The 21,833-nt window shown below is 39.9% G+C and overlaps 1 protein-coding gene across 1 annotated transcript in view; it reads left to right on the top strand.

The window, feature by feature from the left end:
• The window catches only part of LOC124866321 (vacuolar protein sorting-associated protein 13B-like), a 370,362-nt gene that overhangs the window by 317,998 nt on the left and 30,531 nt on the right, over window positions 1–21,833 (top strand). Inside the window, exons 47-48 of the mRNA XM_047362057.1 lie at window positions 17,156–17,311; window positions 21,355–21,624. Of these exons, the coding sequence (XP_047218013.1) occupies window positions 17,156–17,311; window positions 21,355–21,624 (426 nt within the window). The remainder of the gene's footprint in view (window positions 1–17,155; window positions 17,312–21,354; window positions 21,625–21,833) is intronic.

Raw genomic sequence — 21,833 nt, forward strand, 5'->3', positions numbered from 1 at the left:
CATTTTAGCGGTGAGGCTAACTGACCTCCGCAATTTCAAGGATGTTTTGGATGAAAGATTGTCCGAGTGAGCCAAATGTCATCATGGATGAAAAATGTGATTCCGGGCTGGTTCTGTCATGTGTTATTCCATCATCTGTTTGTGCAATATAAAATGTGTGTTCTTAAGATGGACATGATTTGTGAAACCAGATAAAATAAGAAAGAGTGATGTTGCCAAAACAGCTTAGCTAACTTTAGGCTTGGTGATAAAAACCCAGCCAATGTGTCCACCTCAGCAAATTGTAGCAAACACTTCTAATTACATTTTGGGGTTATAAAAATAGTGACACTGATAAGAGTAAAGATTTTATTTCTTTAATGGTTTCATGGTCCTGCTAAGTGTTGTTGGAGCCCATAAAAATCCATTTTCAGGTGGAATATGAAATGCTTGGGCTGTTAGCTTAAGTCCCATGATGCTGTGGAGTATCGAAAACAAATCTGATCCCTCTGCAGGGTTATTTCCCTGTCTTTCACACCCTGCCTTATAACCTTCTCTCTTTCTACATGTGGGCCTGCTGTGTACGTTAATGCACCATCTCTGGATCCTCTCTGGATCCTCTGACTGTTTCTCAGTTATAATTTATATGATTCTATATGTTTATATATATATTTTAAGCTCACATTTCTTACTTTCTTGAGACTGTCTTGATGCTTGTCTGTTCTGTATATTGCTTACGTACAGCTCAGGTATCTGGTCTAATGCACTTGATGTTAATTATCTATGTTAAATGTTATTTCAGTTCCCAGACAGAGTCAGCTACATTCCTTGTTGTATGTTGAAACAGTCTCTCTTTCCCTTCTGTCTTACCATTTGTCCAGCCAAGTGACCCATGTTGCCATTTTCAGGTTGTCAGAGTTCCATTCAAACTACAGCCAAGTCATGTTCCCATCCACTTTTTCTCATACTTTTATTCCCTCCTCATCTCCTAATATTGTAACCATTCCAAGCCCATCAGTAAACACTTTACTGCCTGGGACCCAGGGTGCAGTTACCTCACTCATGCTCTCATGTTCCACATAGTACCGAATGTTATTTGTAGCCATAGTGTGCAGGACCCAACCAGCTATAGTTCAAAACCAATTTCAGACCTCACACCGTAAAACACAGGTTAACACTCATAGCTGTGGAAGGACGGTGGCTTAGTTTAGCCAGTTCTTTCTGTTTTCCCTGATTCATCAGCTCAGTGAGATCAGTAGCCCAGGTACGAAGCGTGCTTACACACAATAACCTTATGGCTCAATGTTTTACGCACCACTCAGCATGTACAAAAATGAACGTTGTGTGAAAAGTGTGCGGAAATCCATGCAAACTTTTGACCTGCCGTGAAAATGTGCGGCAGCCTCGCAAACTTTTTCAATTATCAACTACAGAGAACCAAAACTCACCTAAATACACTGAAATATGACTCCATGCCATATGCCAGCCATATGGACGGCCTCATCCGTACATTGCTCAGATATATGAAGTTCCCCTAAACTGTGGCTCTCATTTGCAGCAAGGAGACAATTTCTGAATGTAATCAGAGCTATAGACTGCACCCATACTGATATAAGAGCCTCATCTGTAAGTAAATATGCTTTAGTCAATAGAAAACATCTTCATTCAATATATGTGCGACCTATTTGTGATGCGAAAATTTGTCTCACTAATGATATGACATGATGGCCTCCTTATGATTCCTTTATACTGTAAAAATAATTATAATCAATCTAATAATAGTTGTGTTGGGAACAAACCTCCATGCGAGATGGCTGGCTACTAGGTTTTTTTTATGTGACCTCCTGAATGGATTTAAAGTACTTCACATAGTGTGTGAGGTACAGTCTTCCTAATAGATAAATAAAGGAGGCATATTCATGTCATAATGATCAGCATTGAGCTATGAATGATCTTAGTACAACAGCTGGACAGCACCGTTTGGTTTAGTAGAACTAAACAGGTTCGAGCCAACAAACGTTTTATTTTCAGTCAGGTTTGAGTCACTGATGTCATTCAAGTTGTTGGTTTGTTGTAACTGACAACAAATAGCCCTCATGGTGTGTAGACTCAGTCTCTTTTAGCGTTTTTCCGCCAAAAGCAACCTGTTCGTACTGTCACAGGTCCGTTGCCATGGTTAATTAAACACGTGGTGGATGCCTTAATATATGTATTTATGGGCGGGGACCACGGGGTCCAAGCACCATGTGCAGCTGCGCCAAATTCACAGCAAACTGGGATGTATGAAAGCCAAGTGTGCAGTGACATGTCTATGCACAGTTTCGTGCATCAGAATTTTTTTGTGCGCTGCAAGTTTCAGAGTTTCTCCCTATAGCAAACATTTAGTATGAAAGCTGCGCACTCTTTCGTACACGAGCCCCCAGAACATGATCTTGCATCCACACTAGTTTTTAGTCTCACTTGGGCATTTCTGCTCCTTCAGCTGAACTCTTTCCAGTGACTACACACAGCTTTCTTGCATTGCTTCCTGTCTCTTTCTGTTTTCAGTAGCAAAGTCATTTGTTTTAATGTTTTATGGCCACCTTGACTGAGCTCATTGGCCCTTGTCTTTTTTTGTCCTGGACTTTCTCCTATCATGTTTTAGACTTTTCTTTTAGAAAGAAAAACATGTTTTTAATGACATTATCTTTCAACGTTATAGACTTGCAATCACTCAGAGCTTCTTTTAAAATGCCCCAGTCAGTCTTTTGGGAATTAAGTCCCTTTTAATTTTCTAGAGTTACGCTTTAGCTACCTTTGCCCCCTTTACACTAACTAGCATCCACGAACACACTGCTCAGATCGGTCGGTGCTGGTCTTTTACACCTTCTAAGTTCTAGCTGTTTTGTACTCAACGTCTTTAAAATGGTGCCATCTGGCATGTGACATTTTGTACAGACCACTTATCAATTTGCACCTTCCAGTCGGACGTTTTGTTGTTACTTTAAAAACCTGTAAATTAAAGTAATTCTGCATTTTATTCATAACCTATGGAAATGTGATTTATGATTGATACATTCCTAACACCAGGAAGTTGCTTACTTATTTTAGTTTCATCCGGAGTCAAAATCTGCCAAGAAACAGGAATCAGAACTAAAATAAATATACATATCCATCCATCCATATCAACCCACCTACCTGCCCCAATTATTTATGTAATACGAGACAGGGTAGTGCAAAGTAAAAAGGCCACAAACGAAACCCAGACAACTTTCTCCCACTGTTGAATCCCAAGGCGTTCCCAGACCAGAAGGAATAAGAACTTTAATGGGTTCTGGGTCTGTCTCATGGTTTCCTCCCTGTTGGATGCGCCCTGAAAGGCTGGTCTCCCAGAGGCATACTGATCAGATAGCCAAACTATCTGAATGGACTGCTTTCAATTAATGGAAATAGTGTATTATAAAGTTCCCCTTTCAGTGGATTAACTCAGTGTAACACATGAAGTATAGAATATCACAACCCCACATGGCCAGGCATCCCATACTTTATCTGTTGTAGCTCATTCCTCTCCTTCAGGGAACAGTTGTTATACACAGAACACAACGCTGTCAAAATGCGATATACAATTAAATTAGATGATGTGGAAAATTTCAGTATGTTAATCTGTTTATTAATTAATAAATTGATAAAAATACTTAGCTACAAAGAAAATTAAATTAGGTTTAAATTAGGTTTAAGTAGATGGATAAATGTTGTTTGTTTACTTGTACAAAATGTTAATAGGACGGGGCAAAAAGGCAACATGTGGATACTAAAAGAGGGCACAAATTAGCAAAGAGGTGATTTGACCCAGAACTGCTTAGTCGAGAGTTCTGGTTATTTTTTAATGCCATGGCCTTCCCCAATGTTTAAATGTGGGTACTTTCTAATATTTACCCTGGTCTCCCACTTGACCACGTCGCTCTGCATTCACATGGGTGCATTAGACGTATACTATGAAGTACGGTCCCTTCGTGATGTTTAAAGTCGATATAGTCCCTAAAGTCTGGGGCCCATGACTGGGCAGAGCATCAGCATGTCTTTGTGGATCTGGTATGATGCAAGCGTCCCAGCTGATTTCCCGCACAGGCACTCACTTGCTCACACAAGCTACTAATTTGCTGTTGTAAAGTTATCTGTCCCTGTTTTTCTGCGGAGCTCCCTGAAGAACTCACTGGACATGAGATCATCTCGAAGGGAGGCAGATGGGTCAAAAAGGAATAGAAAGAAAAATATGAGAAATTTGAAACAAGGGTAACATAAAATTGTCAAGAGGGACACCGTACAGCTTTACTTGAGAAAAACAAGGCTATTAAATGGCGGAACAGGGGCAAAGACTTCATTAGCTATGCACTTAACACTCACAAATTGGCTTAGAGTCATGATAGTGTCTCTTTTTCTTTACTTTTCCTTTGCTTGTTCAACAGCTCCTAATAGATCAACAAGGCGTCAAGGAACTAAAAAAGAGAGCATTTAATAGTATAGCTTATTGCACATCTAACCTTTCAGTAATAAATGTTAAAAGAGTTGGGAAAAAAAGAACACAGTTTATACCAAAACAGGCTTACTAGTCCTTCAATATCCTGTGTGTGAGGGTAATCCTATGTACACTTCCATTGGTGGTTTACATACTTTTGAATATCTGTCACTTTTTCACAGAAAAACAAATTTGAACATCAGTTCAGGTCACACTGCTTCTCATTGCCCCTTGGTTCTCCCCTCTACTTTCACTACCACTGTGTTTCTTCTGTTACTCAGAACAGTAACACATTCATCTAAACTTGCTGTTCTCTAACACCTAAAAGAAGTTCACACACATAAGTAAAGACCCAGATCCTCATATACATACCATGAAGGCTCGAAAAGACTTGGAGTCTGAGTCCTCTCATTATGTCTCTCTCTTTCCTGCTCTGTATAGCTTCACACTCCAGCCATCAACAGCCAGTGTAAACATTTTTTAAAATACAGGCAACACTGACCCTTCTATGTGTGATTGAACTGTGGACAAGGATTGCAATAGATAAATGGCGATACTTGATTATGGATTAAATAATCACCTATAAAAGAAAGCATGATCATTTGTACAACTGTGCAGACTCTTAACGTCCTACACTAAGGCACGTACCATCTCCACCCTTCTGTTTTTCAGGGCTTTAGCGTGTGGTGTGGTGTGGATGGTTGAAATATCTGGCTGTCCAGTACAGGATGCAGCCTGGCTGATGGAAATCCCAGTGGTTACTGTGGTTAGGAGGGAGAGGGGCGTAAAAAGCCCCCTGGATTTGGAAAGGACTTTTTAAGTATCTACAAGAAATATTACTGAGTTTAAATAAATTATCATTTGTTCCAGAAGCAAATCTCCACTAGTTGTCCCTCTTTGTAAATGTCCACTTGCTTCAGTGTGCCTATATTTGGGTGTATGGTATCTGAATCATGTGTAACTCTTTGTGTATGTACCAGTTTATTGTTTTTCTTTCTGTGGGGCTCTTAGGGACAAAGGGTAAAGAGATAGGGGCTATAGCTGTTAGTATGTGGTTAGAAGACTGTTGTTGGCAGCAGGCATGCCAGAGTGCTAATTGGTATGAAACTGTGTGACAGGGAGAGGACTGGAAGGGAACATTTTTATTGGCTGAAGCTGTCAGTATCTGAGGCCCAACTTTTTTGTAGCAATGTTTGCTGCTTATGATTCATTGGAACAGAATGTAGTTTTATTTGTTTCTTTTTACTGATAGATTTTTTTTTTGTTCTTTATGCTTTATTTTATGTGTCATTCTGCCTTCATAACATGTGATTTGGTCCATTTTTATATAACTGGACCTTTAACTATTAGCATGTCTGCTGAAAGTTTTATTATTTTTTTTAAACATATTTGTACTTATAATAATTAATTTATGTTATCAACGATTGCAGAAACAGCTCAGGATATAGCTAGCAATAGCACTGTTGCAGTAGCAGTTATAGCAGTAGTAATGTTAGAAAACATTTTATATTGGAAGGCCACAGAGGTAGCAGCTTTAAAGTAGAATCGCATCTATTTTTTTTAAATCGTCAGCTTAGAAGAAGTATTTTTCCTAGCAGTGCTTGTTTGGAGCAGGGTGGTTATATCTCCAGAGGATCTGAAGATTCCATTTATATGTATTTAAAAGAAAATTAATATATTTTAAGATGATTTAAAGTTAATTGCTAGAGATGCATTTCCTTTCCAACTACTCCACAATTGCAGTAAAAAACGGCAAGAAAAAAACCCCCTTTTTTTTTAGGAATGTTTTCTAAAAGCATCCTAAAAAAACATCTATTTCTGTATAGTAAAGATCAAGGTCCCTGATGATAAACGGGTTAGATCATGAAAATATAAGTAAATAAACTGGGATCGACACAAGGAAGCAAGTTTCAAGGTGATTTGTTGGCTTTGGTCACCACTATTCTGGACAAGTGACTTTTGGCTGATTCTAAAGTGGATTTTGAAGCATTTGTATCTAGTCTGACAGACTGTTTTCCTGTACAAAAGTATCAGTCAGGAAAAAGGTACAAAGGATTCTACAACATTATTTATTTACCAAGGCAGCATGAAGATGGTCCTCAAAAACTGGAGAAAACACAAGACAACAGTGACTTTCCAGAAACTTGAAATTTCTATGTGTCTGAGATAGTCTCCAAAAGCCAATGGCAACAGTGAAGGAGATGCAGGCATTTCCAGCTAGAACGTTGTGTGTTTTTTATAATCTTGTATATTCTCCATATGTTTAAACCAAATAATATTGTTTTAAGTCTTTTCTTACAAAGAAAACATGGAGGTCTGGCTAAAATCTCTCAAAACCTGGTAGAATTTGTTTTGATTTGTTGAGATTAAACTTGAGGTTTTAGGCAACAATTTCAGATGGTATGTTTTGCACACCTATAACACTTACTTTCAACAAATGAACAATATAACCCTCATTAAATATGGTGGTAGTAGCACCATGATCAGGGGTTACTTCTCAGACCGAGCTGAGGTGTTTGTCAAGGTGAAATTATGAATATTTCCAAGTAGTTCCAGATACCAGTAGTTTTTGTTCAGGTCACTATGGCCCCAAGTATGCATCCGAGTAAAGAAATGAATGACTTTATGTCAGGAAAATTAGACATTTAGTATTGCCTATCCAGAGCCTAAACTGAATTTGACAGAAAATCAGTGCGTTTAGCTGAAGAGGGCTATCTCCTCGATCTGATAGATTTGGAAATCTTTTACAAGACAAAGCGGACACATTGTCAAGATGTGAGATGTTTGTAGACTTTTTGTTGTTCTTTCCTTGTTTTCAGTTTAATTGTACAGTTAAAATAATACATTATATTTGGAAACAATTGTATTATTTAGTGTGGTCTAGTTTTTTACATCACAAATCCCTGGCATTCTACCAGAAGTGTGTAGACATTTGAAATCCACTCTAGATTAAATATGGCTTCCCTCCTCAAAATGTGCTTTTCTTTCAAGATCGTCATAAAGTATTCAGTTTGTATTACATATTTCTAAAACTCTAAACTATTGTATGTTCTGTATTAGGTGACGTTAGGCCTGTTTTCTACTGTATAACTGTTGTAATTCCGCTTTTTATGTGGTGTGCCTGAAAGGAAACACTCCTGTTGACATTAGAAGTTTAATTCAATTACTAATTTGATAAAAGATGTATAAAACACTGTTACTTGCCAGCATATTAGCAGTTTACGTATTACATTTTCATCGTCTCCATCAAATTCCTGGCTTTAAAACAACAACAACCCCAGCGGCATTATGGCAGAAAATTATGTCAGCTTGGATCCAAAAATGATGTGCGTTGTAGAATTACTGAAAAAAGACAGTACATTTGTTTTTTTTCTTCAATTATTTGGACTTTGATGGCACAAAAGTCGTTCTTAAATTACTGCGGATTTTCTCTGGTAATTCATAGCAATAAAGGAGCAACATCTTCCCCATAACTCAAAACATTTAATTACTTTCTGGAATCTACTAAGCCTCTATATTTAATCTGATATAAAAAAAAAGATTGTAAATTCTAAATTTTATTCCCACCATTTTTTACCTCAGAGTTGGTTCAGTCCAACACTCTGTATGCACCAAGTGTGAGTGCACCATTTAAGAGAGGCAAGCATCTCCAAACAGCTTCTCTCAGCTAGTGATCTCATCTCGGTGCTCACTATCACTCTATCACATCACAAGGAAGCACAGGTGAATGATTTATTAGCCTTGCAGTTTCTGTTGATGGTGCTCTCCAGGTTTCAGGACCATGGAGAGTACCATGGTGCTGGTTAGCGGTCCAAAATGAGAGTCACATAGCTATACTACCTATAGCAACTTAACTACACATGGCTCCTGGCATCAACAGCAGCTTGAGTACATGGATTATACCTTCACCATGTGATCAAAATAATATGTTAAGTGTATAATGTTCAACATTTTGTTGAAAAAAGGAGTTATATCAAGAGAGAGATCAAAAAGTCACGATAGGACATATGCATATAGTTTATGGAAATGTTTTTGCCTAGGAACATGTTGTGCAGAAATGTTTTCTATATTTTCTTGGACTGAAATTACATTACATAATCTTGAGTTTTGTGGTTATTGGTAGATGTGTTGGGTCAAGCCATGATTAATTTATTTAGAAGGAGATCCTGTTGCTTTACTACATAGTTGCAGGCTTTTTTGTTGTGAAGTGTTACATTGCATTTTCAGATAATGTATATGCAACTGATATGCTCTCTTGTTTGAGTTAGACTACAGTTTGCCCACAGTCACTGGTAGGCACTAAAGTTGTGGTTATGGTATGAGCAACGTCCAGACTATGACAAAGTGTCTGTCCTTCTGAAGGTCCGGGACCACTGATTCTGTTATACTCCTTCCAAGTGGTTTTCAAACCTCTCTCCTCTCAGACAGTACGACAGTACTCCTTTTGTCAGCCCCTTTCAGTTGGTGCAAGCACTTGCTCCTTCTGCCTATTCAGGAACCCTTGAGGCCCTAGCACGTCTAACATGCCTTAGCAGAAACCAAAGGAGCAATGAAACACTGTTAGTCAAGCATAAACGTCTTAACATCCCCCTGTCAACAATGGACTCACACAATGTCTCCTCTCAGTACCTTTTTCCAGTTCCCAAACCGCTTCTTAGGCTTGCAAATCTTGACTTTGATGTTGTGCAGCTTTTCTTCTCTTGTCAGAAAGAGAGAGCTAAGGAAGAAAAGGCATTGTAGACAGCTGTTAAAGCCACCATAGTACCCTCATGTTACACGGGTTAGCCGTTTCTGTCTTGTCACTGCTCTTTTGCTCTGTCTTTCTTTCTGACTATTCTTTTCTCCTATTAACTTCGTTTTAAAGACAAATAATACATGTTCTTTTGTTTTGCTGTTTGAATGTGAACCTGTTTCTAATTTGTTAGGTGGGTAGCTAAGTCCTTTGTCCCAAAGTAATTTCACCAGACAAGACCAGGCCTCTGTTCCACAACCCTCTTCTTTTCATCTGTGCCTGTATTACATTAAATAAGATTGGCAGTACAGAGACTTCTCAAACTATTTTTAAGCTGTCAGTGTTTGACACTGTACTCACATGATTTTAATAAACCATCAAAGATGTGCCTAAACTTTTTGGGCTTTTTTAGAGAATTGTGAGCAAAGCTACTGGTGTTTTTTATACCTCCACATGTCCCTAAATCTCAAGTCTCCTATTATTGTTTGAATGAAAAAGAAAGAATAAACAGTAGTTATGGATAAACAACCAATAACCACAGCAGCTTTTAACCATCTGCGCAGCATCCACTGATTACATTCTCACAGCAGACAGACACAAAATTTGTGTTTTTGTGTACAGAAGAACTTTCCCACCCCAGTGGCATGAGTGAGTCAGTCTGTCTGCAGGAGCCCATGGGTTGGAGGCATTTAATCCTTGTGTCTCTCACTATGTATGTTTAACCTCATTATTAAAGCAGAAACATGAGCTATTGCCAGTAAAAGCTAAATAACACTGTATGTACCAGGAAGTTAACAGTCATTGCTTGGGTTATAAAAGATATCGTACTGTCTTTTACAGGAAAATTTGTTAGTAATGATTTTCTCCCAGGACAAGATGAAGCAATGAACACGGGAGTTCAAGTGATTATGGTACATATGAAGCACTTGGCTGGCTGATTGACTCAGTAAATATAACCCAGAATTGAGGTGTGGTTGGTATTTCTCAGACGTTAACACCATTTCTTAATGTTTCAGTCTCATGTTTGAGTTTGGTTTCCATGGTAATCAGAAATCCAGGGTTTGGGGGTTTCAGAAAGTTCATGTGGCACTCATTTGATGTTTTAGACCACTTATAGCTCCAACATGATTTTTGTGGAATTTAATTTCGTCAATCTGTCCATCTGATATTTGGTTTAGTAGACAGGTTTTCCCTGTTACTTTTAGATTAGTCACAAGTTTTGTGCAGAGTTTGATTTAAAGACGTATGTCAAAACTTTACTATGGCTAAGCATTCAAAAATACTTGTAGACTCTAAGGTATACGACCATATCTGATTCTGTTAAATGCATAAAACACTATGTCAAAATGGTAATACAAAAATGTCATATTAGATGTTTGCTAGTCTGTAAAAGTAAAAACAAAAGTGGTAAACATTGCCAAGAACAAATAGGGTTAGAGTTTATTTCTATGCAGTTGGACTTGAATTATAAAATGTACAGATGGAAGATATTTTACACCGTTTCTAATTGTTCCATGAGTGGACATTTCAGCAACTTCATCCTATTGTTAAACCATGCGGTGTGTCAAACCATAAGAAATGCAAGTAAAAATAATCAACTAAATAGACTCAGTACATCACGGCACAAATAAACACAGACTAAACAAGTGAAGGTGTTGTCAGGAGAAGGTGGTGTCGATCCTCCGCATAATTGGATGCTAACAAATATCAATAAAAAAAGTAGCAATTCAGATTTTGACAGTGTGAAACATTAGTGTTTCATATTCTTGCAGTATTCAAAAACAAAATGTTACAGGATCTAACTAATTTTATTTAAAAACAAAAATGCTAGTGTTCCTACTGCTTTTAAAATGAGGTTATCGTCATTGCTAAAATAATATTTTTAATGGTGCGATGCAATTAAAAAATCAATCTAATTAGTCAGAGGCATTGTAATTATTAATAATGATTATTTATTTTATGAAATATCAATGTCTGACACAATACACAACGTTTCTCAATTTCAATCAGTTTTGGTTAATGACTGAATCAATAAATACCTTTATTACTTCTGCACCATAAATCCAGATGTGTTTAATCATGTTGGTCACACACCTTCCTTTGCATGATATAATCTTATTGCAGGTGTTGCACTGAGCTGACTGGTCATTTCTTTTGCACACGTCCTGCAGATTCGTCTTCATTGGTGTTCGGTGGCTTCTTCTTCCTGGCTGACTAGGCATCCGAAACTAAAAATCGGAATTTAAAAATTTGAACGATTCCGGGAGAATCACAATGTTAGACTCGGTTCCAACCGATTCTGGAGACTCAATGCCCAACCATATGGACTGATATGGAAATTTTGGCCAATATTGATATCTGATATGAATATTCCTGCTATGACTGATAATTGTTATACTGATATTCGTTCGTTCGTTCGTCGTCTTCCGCTTATCCAGGACCGGGTCGCGGGGGCAGCAGACTCAGCAGAGACGCCCAGACGTCCCTCTCTCCAGACACCTCCTCCAGTTCCTCCAGGGGGAGCCCAAGGCGTTCCCAGGCCAGCCGAGAGACATAGTCCCTCCAGCGTGTCCTGGGCCGTCCCCTGGGCCTCCTCCCGGTGGGACGTGCCTGGAACACCTCCCGAGGAAGGCGTCCAGGAGGCATCCGGTATAGATGCCCGAGCCACCTCAACTGGCTCCTCTCGATGTGGAGGAGCAGCGGCTCTACTCCGAGCCCCTCCCGGATGGCCGAGCTCCTCACCCTATCTCTAAGGGAGTGCCCGGCCACCCTACGGAGGAAGCTCATTTCAGCCGCTTGTATCCGTGATCTCGTTCTTTCGGTCATGACCCAAAGTTCATGGCCATAGGTGAGGGTAGGAACGTAGACCGACCAGTAAATTGAGAGCTTTGCTTTTCGGCTCAGCTCTCTCTTCACCACAATGGACCGGCACAGCGCCCCCATTACTGTGGCAGCTGCACCGATCCGTCTGTCGATCTCCCGCTCCATTCTTCCCTCACTCGTGAACAAGACCCCGAGATACTTAAACTCCTCCACTTGAGGCAGGAACTCCCCTCCAACCTGAAGAGGACAAGTTGGAGGGGAGTTCCTGCCTCAAGTGGAGGAGTTTAAATATTAAATATATACTGCTCAAAACCAATAAAGAACACTTTTTATCAGACTATAATATCAAGTCATTTAAACATCTGGAATATTGATCTGGTCAGTAAAGTAGTTGAGAGGGTTGCTAATCAGTGTTTGCTGTTTCAGGGTTAATGAAATTAACAACGGGTTCACTAAAGGGGCAACAATGAAAAAAACTCAAAACAGGAATGGTTTAGCAGGTAGAGGCCGCAGACATAAATTCCATCTTCATTATTTCTGACTGCTTTGCAGGAGTTTTGTATTTGAGCAGGGTCAGTGTCACTACTTGTAGCATGAGGGGAGACTTGGACCCTACAGAGGTTGCACAGGCAGTCCAACTCCACCAGGATGGCACATCAATACGTGCCATTGCCAGAAGGTTTGCTGTGTCTTCCAGCACAGTTTCATTGAGGAGATTCCAGGAGACAGGCAGTTACTCTAAGAGAGCTGGACAGGGCTGTTAGAGGTCCTTAACCTATCAGCAGGACAGATATCTGCTCCTTTGGTCAACGAGGAAGGAACAGGATGAGTACTCTGAGACCTACAAAGTGATCTCCAGCTGGACACTGGCATGAATCTCTCTGACCAAACCATTAGAAACAGACTTCATGAGGGTAGCCTGAGGGGTCAAAGTCCTCTAGTAGGCCCTGGGCTCACTGCCCAGCACTGTAGAGCTTGAGTGGCATTTGTCAGAGAACACCAGAATTGGCAGGTTCAGCAATGGTGCCCTGTTCTTTTCACAGATGAGAGCAGATTCACTCGGGAGCTCATGTGACAGACGGGAAAGGTTCTTGAGAAGCTGTGGTGGATGTTATGCTGCCTGTAACATTGGTGGATCAGTGTTGGTCTGGGGAGGCATATCCATGGAGGGTTGTTCAGACCTGTACAGGATAAACAATGGCACCCTGACTGCCATTAGGTGAAATTATTAGACCCATTGTTAGCCCACTTGCTTGCGCAAGGGTTCCTGGGTTCCCCCCAGGTGAATGATATTGCCGGGCGTCATGTGGCAAGAGTAAGCAGGCAGTTCCTGGAGAATGAAGGAATAGATTACATTGACTGTCTTAAATCCAATAGAACATATTTGATACATCATTCTTAGGTCCATCCGACACGACCAGTTTCCCCCTTAGACTGTCCAGAAGCTCAGGTTCTGGGAGGAGATACCTGAGGTGTACATAGAAGCACATGGGGGCCACACAAACTACTTACGACCATTTTGAGTTGCTGCAATAACATTTCACCAAATTGGACAAGCCTGCTGCAGTAATCCTGTTATTTAAAATTCCAGGGTGACTTCAGATGAAGCCTCCTGTGGGTTGATAATTTTCATCAAATGATGGTGGTATTCTGTTGTTCCTAACATATTACTGTGGATATCCAGCATGCTTTTTTCTTCCAACTGAGATCTGACGTGTTTCTTTATTTATAGATTTTTTTTGGCAGTGTATTTTGTTATCCTTTCAACGTCATAAAAAAATTACCAAATCCATGACATTGGTTCTCTATATTTTACTGTCATTCAGTCCCATATTCAGAAGTATTCAACGTCTCTCTATGTCACTCTTTACAGTTGATGTGGAAATGTCTTTTATTAATTCTCTACATGTATTTACCCATCAAACTGAACTAAAGGGCAACAAAGTAAAAACATGAATATTTTCCAGATTTAAAGCATGCTGGCATTGTAACATTAACTTTCAGTTGTTTTTTTTTCTCTCAACTCATTGTAATGTTTTATTCCAGCACCGATATTCTCTGGCTTTAGATTTTTAATGTTGGGCCTGTCTGGTAGTATTCATCTGTGAAGTTCACACTTAAAAACAGTGTTCATCGTACTTTTACTGCTGTTACCCGGCACTGTTTGATCAAATGACCCGGTAATGGGTCTTGCAGACTGAATGTGGCCCCAGCTCTGCTGCACTCTACATACAGCATTCTGTAAAATAAAAACAATATTCTTCTGAAAGTAGCAGCCCTGAAACTTAATGTCCTCCACAAATCAACCTTATCACAATCTTTCTCTTGGGATTAAGGGATATGAAGAAAGATGGATGTTTTTAGTTTACACTCAATAGAGAACCTGGGAAAATATTGTAAGAGATATGCTTTTAGTTGGTTTTGGACACAATGTCTGTACTGAGGGCCAGCTGCTGTGGGTGAGTGAAGGAGTCTTTCAAATATTTATAAGCAGAGCAGATTAGAATTCAACTAGAATCTGCTGTTACAATTGAGGGGCTAAAATGTTTTTTAAACGATTAAAAAACACTACATTGCACAAAACCTGTATCAGTATTTCACAATATTTTGTTTCACATCAGTCTTAGAAGAGAATTCCTGTTTTAAAAAAAGTATTTAAATATAAATTTAACAATAGCTTTTCAATGCTCTCCATCCGTACTTTAATGTATATACAATCTGAAGCCAAAGATCCATGAACTATGATAAATATAAACTATGATTGGATTTTATCAATAGTAGTAGTTAGATGACTATTAATGTGAGGCCAGTTAATGAATTCCTGAATTCCCTTTTTCTTTAGATCCTAGTTTTTCTGTACACATAATAAAATGTAAGTGTGAACCTGGGCCTAAAGAATGTGCATAAAATGACCACATATAGCTGACTGGGTTTTCTCAGTGTCACAACCCTTGGGTACGTCACAAAGAGGCAAAACAGCTTCTTATTTTCCATTCTTGTTGTCCTACGTATCTGGTTCATCTGTGTCACTGCCGCTTTTTCTTCCACTGCTTGAGCCAGTGCAGAATTAGTTGAATTAAAACAAAAGCGGCAGTCGCTGTTTGAAGTGTGAGTAGAGACGTTATTATGACTTCTCCCTTAAAGGTCAAGTTGAGCCACAGGCACGATAAAGTGTGCAGAGGCACAGGGGGAGAAGGGGGAGTTGAAGGGGGCAGAACTGAAATAACAAATCAGTCCTCACAGATGGTGCTCAGGCTATGCATGATCTTCACTGGATCTGCCTCCTCAACATTTTAAACAAACTTTACCATGTCATTTTAATGTGAAGTTAATACACTTAAATCCGATTTTACTTTAATGAGAAATGAGAAGGGATTCTTCTCGTTAGCATCAAGGCATAGGAAGAGAAACTTGGAGCAAAATAGCAGAAAATCCCACATTGTAGATCTTCTTCATATATTTATATTTATATTGTAACTATATTTATACTGTTTAATTTGAGTACTGTATTGCACCGACTATGCCAAAACAAATTCCTTGTATGTCCAAAAACGTACTTGGCAATAAAGCTTTTCTGATTCTGATTCTGAGTCTTTTAAACTTTTCATTTAGCCATTATAATGTGAACTGGTCTTGATTATGAGGCTAGTGCTAGCTTAGGGAATCTAAGAGGTCTTCACCCTCAGGCTTAACCTTAACCTGCACCACCTGGTTGTTTACACTACTCTGCCACTTGCTCTGTGAATATGTCCTCTGAGCCAGAGGTCCAAGAAATTTAAGTCATTCCTATGCAGCCGACATGGAAGAGAAGCGATCATGAAGAAAGTGAGCTCAGGCTTTGATTAAGAATGTTATTGTAAAGAAATCTGTCTTCAAAAAGAGAGGAAAGGCTGCAGTGGAGAGAAACATAGAAGGTCCTGACCAAAGTCCCATCATGCTCTTTCACCTCAAGGGTAATTTGTTTTTCTTAAAACAGATTGGCTAAATGTTCACCACATTGAAGCAATGACCTGAAGTGTAAATGTTCAAAACTGTTTTTCTGTGTTTTGATCTGATCGCTAACTTTCTGGAAGAAAGCTTACTGAGCAAGTAAGCTTCGCCCCTGCTCCTCGTCTCCGCTTGTCTTTTTAGATTCATTGGTATTCTTCGTTTTTCTCATGGTCTATCCCCTCGCTTTTTCAAGTTTGACATTGTCTTGGCAGCCAGACTGACACAAAAAGTTCACTGAGGTTAAAGGTCAGCTGCAGGGCCTCAGGAGGGAGCATAGCTTTAGATCTACCTGCATATTTATGATTCTGCTCCTGTATTATTACCATAATCTTATGACAACAATCACATTGTTTGACAAATGAGAATTTTTGACTGTTTAGCGAACTGTGGTGGAAAGTGGATAGATACTCTCAAAATGACCTCCGTGTAGCAGAGGTGTGATGGATATTTGACTAGTTCCTCTACCTTTTTCCCTGCATGTTTACTGGTTTAGATGGAGGGGGTCAGACAGAAAAAGGCCTGCAGAAACATGTAGCTCAGTATGTTGAAAATTACTCAAGCTATTGCCATGTGGATATTACGTAATAGAAAAAGCAATTAAAACAGTGGTCTTCAGGCAGTGCAGATGTCATGCAGCTTCACTTAGTTTAATCCCTGTTGCCATCTTAAGACCCACAATACAAGGAATTATGTGGAAAATGGTTGAATCTCGTAAACTGGTTTGGATGCAAAAAAGACAGGACAGCATCTGTTTATTGCTGTCATTTTGTGGCTCTGTGTTTACACCCAGCCACACACATTGATGGTCTCCACAGAGCAGTGATAGATATCTAGCTGAAATGACTGAGGAGTGCCTCTTATTTAGATGTGTGGAGAAAAGAGCCTCCACATCCAGGCACACAAATACAGACCGGCATAACGATGTTCCACATCAGCTGGCTTCTACCAGCTGCTTTATTATGTGCAACCTTCTGTTTCTGCTCCCAACACCAGCAGGCCTATAAAGTAGCCTACCCCACAAAAATCTTACAAACAGAGACTTTGTGTTGGTTTATTTTGTTTTTGTGTCGTTTAAGAAAACTAATGTGTGTTTTCTGGTGTCTTTGTTTCTGGATGTTCTCTCACCCATCTTGTAGCTTCTACACATCTGCATCGAGGGATGGGGGAACTGGCGCTGGTCGGAGCCCTTCAGTGTGGACAATGTTGGGACTCTTCTCAGGACCATTCAGTATAAAGGACGCACTGCCTCACTCATCATCAAAGTGTTGCAGCTCAATGGCGTCCAGAAGCAGGTAATCCTAATGTTTCCACGTGGACAACACGTTACACACACACACCAAAGAAAAATACAGCATTAGGAATATATGGTGGTGGCAGTGGGGGGGGTTTAAAGTGGCTAGCTGTAAATGTATATTGATCAAAGCTTAAAAACATTGGAAATGTAGACATCCCGCCGATCCCAGTGCCAGACATAGAAGAAAACCTTGAAATACAGAGCAAGAACATGTTTGTAGTATTACACAGAAAGCCTGGCTTTTGCACAAGTCCTCTTGTCAGGATTAGCCACTTTAACCCCCGCCCCAACCCACCCCACCACCACCCTGTGTTTGTATCTTATGATTTAGTAGTTGCTTAGCTAACAACTGAATGTTTTCTGTTTTTGTCAATTTGTTGTCATCTGTTTTGCAGTGATAAAATGTGTCCCATCAATCCACACAGAGGATCACAGGAAATCAAAAGCCAGATCACAAAGCAGCCGCCTGCTACAAGAGCAGGGCTGAATCATATTTGAGTTGTTTTTTTTTGCATACACAAGTCAGTGTATTTCTGAAAATACAGAGATGCCATAGTAGTGTTCATAGTAGTGACAGTTTGTTATGTAAACACTGTCAAGTGTCACACATCTCCCCCTCATGCTTGAGATGAAATAGACTTTTCAATTCACACTCCTTTTTCCATCAGTCCTTAACTTTGAATTAATCTTTTTCCCTTTAGCCACAACCAGATCACAATATATAACCCCACAGCAATATACAGGTCCTTCTCAAAACATTAGCATATTGTGATAAAGTTCATTATTTTCCATAATGTCATGATGAAAATTTAACATTCATATCTTTTAGATTCATTGCACACTAACTGAAATATTTCAGGTCTTTTATTGTCTTAATACGGATGATTTTGGCATACAGCTCATGAAAACCCAAAATTCCTATCTCACAAAATTAGCATATCATTAAAAGGGTCTCTAAACGAGCTATGAACCTAATCATCTGAATCAACGAGTTAACTCTAAACACCTGCAAAAGATTCCTGAGGCCTTTAAAACTCCCAGCCTGGTTCATCACTCAAAACCCCAATCATGGGTAAGACTGCCGACCTGACTGCTGTCCAGAAGGCCACTATTGACACCCTCAAGCAAGAGGGGAAGACACAGAAAGACATTTCTGAACAAATAGGCTGTTCCCAGAGTGCTGTATCAAGGCACCTCAGTGGGAAGTTTGTGGGAAGGAAAAAGTGTGGCAGAAAACGCTGCACAACGAGAAGAGGTGACCGGACCCTGAGGAAGATTGTGGAGAAGGGCCGATTCCAGACCTTGGGGGACCTGCGGAAGCAGTGGACTGAGTCTGGAGTAGAAACATCCAGAGCGTGTGCAGGAAATGGGCTACAGGTGCCGCATTCCCCAGGTCAAGCCACTTTTGAACCAGAAACAGCGGCAGAAGCGCCTGACCAGGGCTACAGAGAAGCAGCACTGGACTATTGCTCAGTGGTTCAAAGTACTTTTTTCGGATGAAAGCAAATTCTGCATGTCATTCGGAAATCAAGGTGCCAGAGTCTGGAGGAAGACTGGGGAGAAGGAAATGCCAAAATGCCAGAAGTCCAGTGTCAAGTACCCACAGTCAGTGATGGTCTGGGGTGCCGTGTCAGCTGCTGGTGTTGGTCCACTGTGTTTTATCAAGGGCAGGGTCAATGCAGCTAGCTATCAGGAGGTTTTGGAGCACTTCATGCTTCCATCTGCTGAAAAGCTTTATGGAGATGAAGGTTTCATTTTTCAGCACGACCTGGCACCTGCTCACAGTGCCAAAACCACTGGTAAATGGTTTACTGACCATGGTATCACTGTGCTCAATTGGCCTGCCAACTCTCCTGACCTGAACCCCATAGAGAATCTGTGGGATATTGTGAAGAGAACGTTGAGAGACTCAAGACCCAACACTCTGGATGAGCTAAAGGCCGCTATCGAAGCATCCTGGGCCTCCATAAGACCTCAGTGCCACAGGCTGATTGCCTCCATGCCACGCCGCATTGAAGCAGTCATTTCGGCAAAAGGATTCCCGACCAAGTATTGAGTGCATAACTGTACATGATTATTTGAAGGTTGACGTTTTTTTGTATTAAAAACACTTTTCTTTTATTGGTCGGATGAAATATGCTAATTTTGTGAGATAGGAATTTTGGGTTTTCATGAGCTGTATGCCACAATCATCCGTATTAAGACAATAAAAGACCTGAAATATTTCAGTTACTGTGCAATGAATCTAAAATATATGAATGTTAAATTTTCATCATTACATATATAGAAAATAATTAACTTTATCACAATATGCTAATTTTTTGAGAAGGACCTGTACAGCAGTTACATTGTGAGATAAAGTTAATTACTACATATATAGGTACAGGGGTTGGACAATGAAACTGAAACATCTGTCATTTTAGTGTGGGAGGTTTCATGGCTAAATTGGACCAGCCTGGTAGCCAGTCTTCATTGATTGCACATTGCACCAGTAAGAGCAGAGTGTGAAGGTTCAATTAGCAGGGTAAGAGCACAGTTTTGTTCAAAATATTGAAATGCACACAACATTATGGGTGACATACCAGAGTTCAAAAGAGGACAAATTGTTGGTGCACGTCTTGCTGGCGCATCTGTGACCAAGACAGCAAGTCTTTGTGATGTATCAAGAGCCACGGTATCCAGGGTAATGTCAGCATACCACCAAGAAGGACGAACCACATCCAACAGGATTAACTGTGGATGCAAGAGGGGTGTTTTGGAGGAGCGAGTCAGGAAACGTTTTCCTCCACCAGAATCACGTAGTGACCTGGCCACTATCCTGCAAGAAGAATGGCTTAAAATCCCTCTGACCACTGTGCAGAACTTGTATATGTCATTCCCAAGACGAATTGACGCTGTATTGGTCGCAAAAGGAGGCCCTACATCATACTAATAAATGATTGTGGTCCAAAACCAGGTGTTTCAGTTTCATTCTCCAACCCTTGCATATCCCAGCTTATATTTTCTTTTATAAAAGAGATGCTTGTTCTGCAGTGTGTGTCATCTAACTTCGTTTAGCATAGAGATACACTGATCAAACTTTTGTTGCCATTTTCTGATCTCCAGTTTTTACAAAGTTTTGACTCGCTGATATTGATTTTCGCTAATTCTGATTTCTCTTTAAGACCAGAAACATAAGAATATATAAGAACACCACTGAAAATATTTTTGTCTTGCCTTTCTGCTGTGAGCTTTCATTAATTATTTATGTTAAGAACAGAGGTGATGTCACACTACTGTGTGAGTCAGCAGTCACTGAATGTAGACTGTTACCTGAAGAGTATCCACATTTCTGAATCTAGCATGTTCCGTAAGAGAGTCCAAATTTAAAGGATAAAACTAAGTAAGTTTGCTCTACTCCATTCAGCCTTAAAGTTATCGGCTAAAAGTATCTTCTACTGACTTAATTGTAAATACATCACTGGTATGGAAAATGGCTAACTTTGAGCCTTCTTCACTCTATAACAACATTTACACCAAAGAGTGTTGTTATCAGTCTGCCCTAGTACCGCTTCATTTGGCGTATTGACATAGCTTTATATCTCCCTGCAAAAAGATCACATTTTTGAGCTCATAACTGTCTGGGATCAAGGTCAATGCCAATCTAGTCGATGTGTAACATTTTGTTTAATGACAGCCATTATGTTTTATTTTATACTGAGAGTATATGGTAGTCGCATCTTAAAGAATTATAATGCTTCAGTTTCAGAAAGCTGCTGTCAAAAGTATCTTTATCTAAAACTTATTTTAAGGTAATAGACAAGATTATATCCAAATAGCAAACATCCATTGATCCAACATGTGGATAACATAAACACAGCCTCAGAGATTATGGTTGAAGCAAAAGATTCTCAGGATATGGAACCCTGTTCATGCCATATAAAAGCTTCTTGTTGACCTGGGATATACTGTCTTGGGATGGCAGGCTTTTATGACATATGATGTGGGGGTTCTTTTTTTTAATTATGTGTCATTCACTCTCCCATGTAACTTTTCGTCCAGATAATAATCTGTGGACGTCAGGTGATGTGCAGCTACCTGACGCAGGATATTGAGCTGCGGGTTGTACAGCACTACGTCGGCCCCGACGGTCAGACGGTGGTCAGAGAGCACTGTGACTGCTTGGAAGCAGGAGCCAAACTGCCTTCCTACGTCCTGGAAGATGCAGAGATGACAGAACTTTGTATAAGAGCACGTGGAGATGAAGATTGGTCCCAGGATGTTCAGCTGGAGCGGAAGGAAAAGGGTAGTAGCAGCAGCTCTGTTGTACAGGTAGATTTTCACAAAATGACCCAATACCATGGGTTTCTGATCAGCTGATATGTCTGTCAGGTAAAATATTTCAAGAAGTATCTTGCTATTCTGTAGTATTGTAGGCTACATTTACTTATATTAGAGGTCTGTCTGAAAGATGCACTAATTGATGTATACTGAAAGATGGAAATGTGCCAATGAACTAACTGGAGCCAGTGCTTTGCACT

This window comes from Girardinichthys multiradiatus, chromosome 3, assembly GCF_021462225.1.
Source record: "Girardinichthys multiradiatus isolate DD_20200921_A chromosome 3, DD_fGirMul_XY1, whole genome shotgun sequence".
Lineage (NCBI taxonomy): Eukaryota > Metazoa > Chordata > Actinopteri > Cyprinodontiformes > Goodeidae > Girardinichthys > Girardinichthys multiradiatus.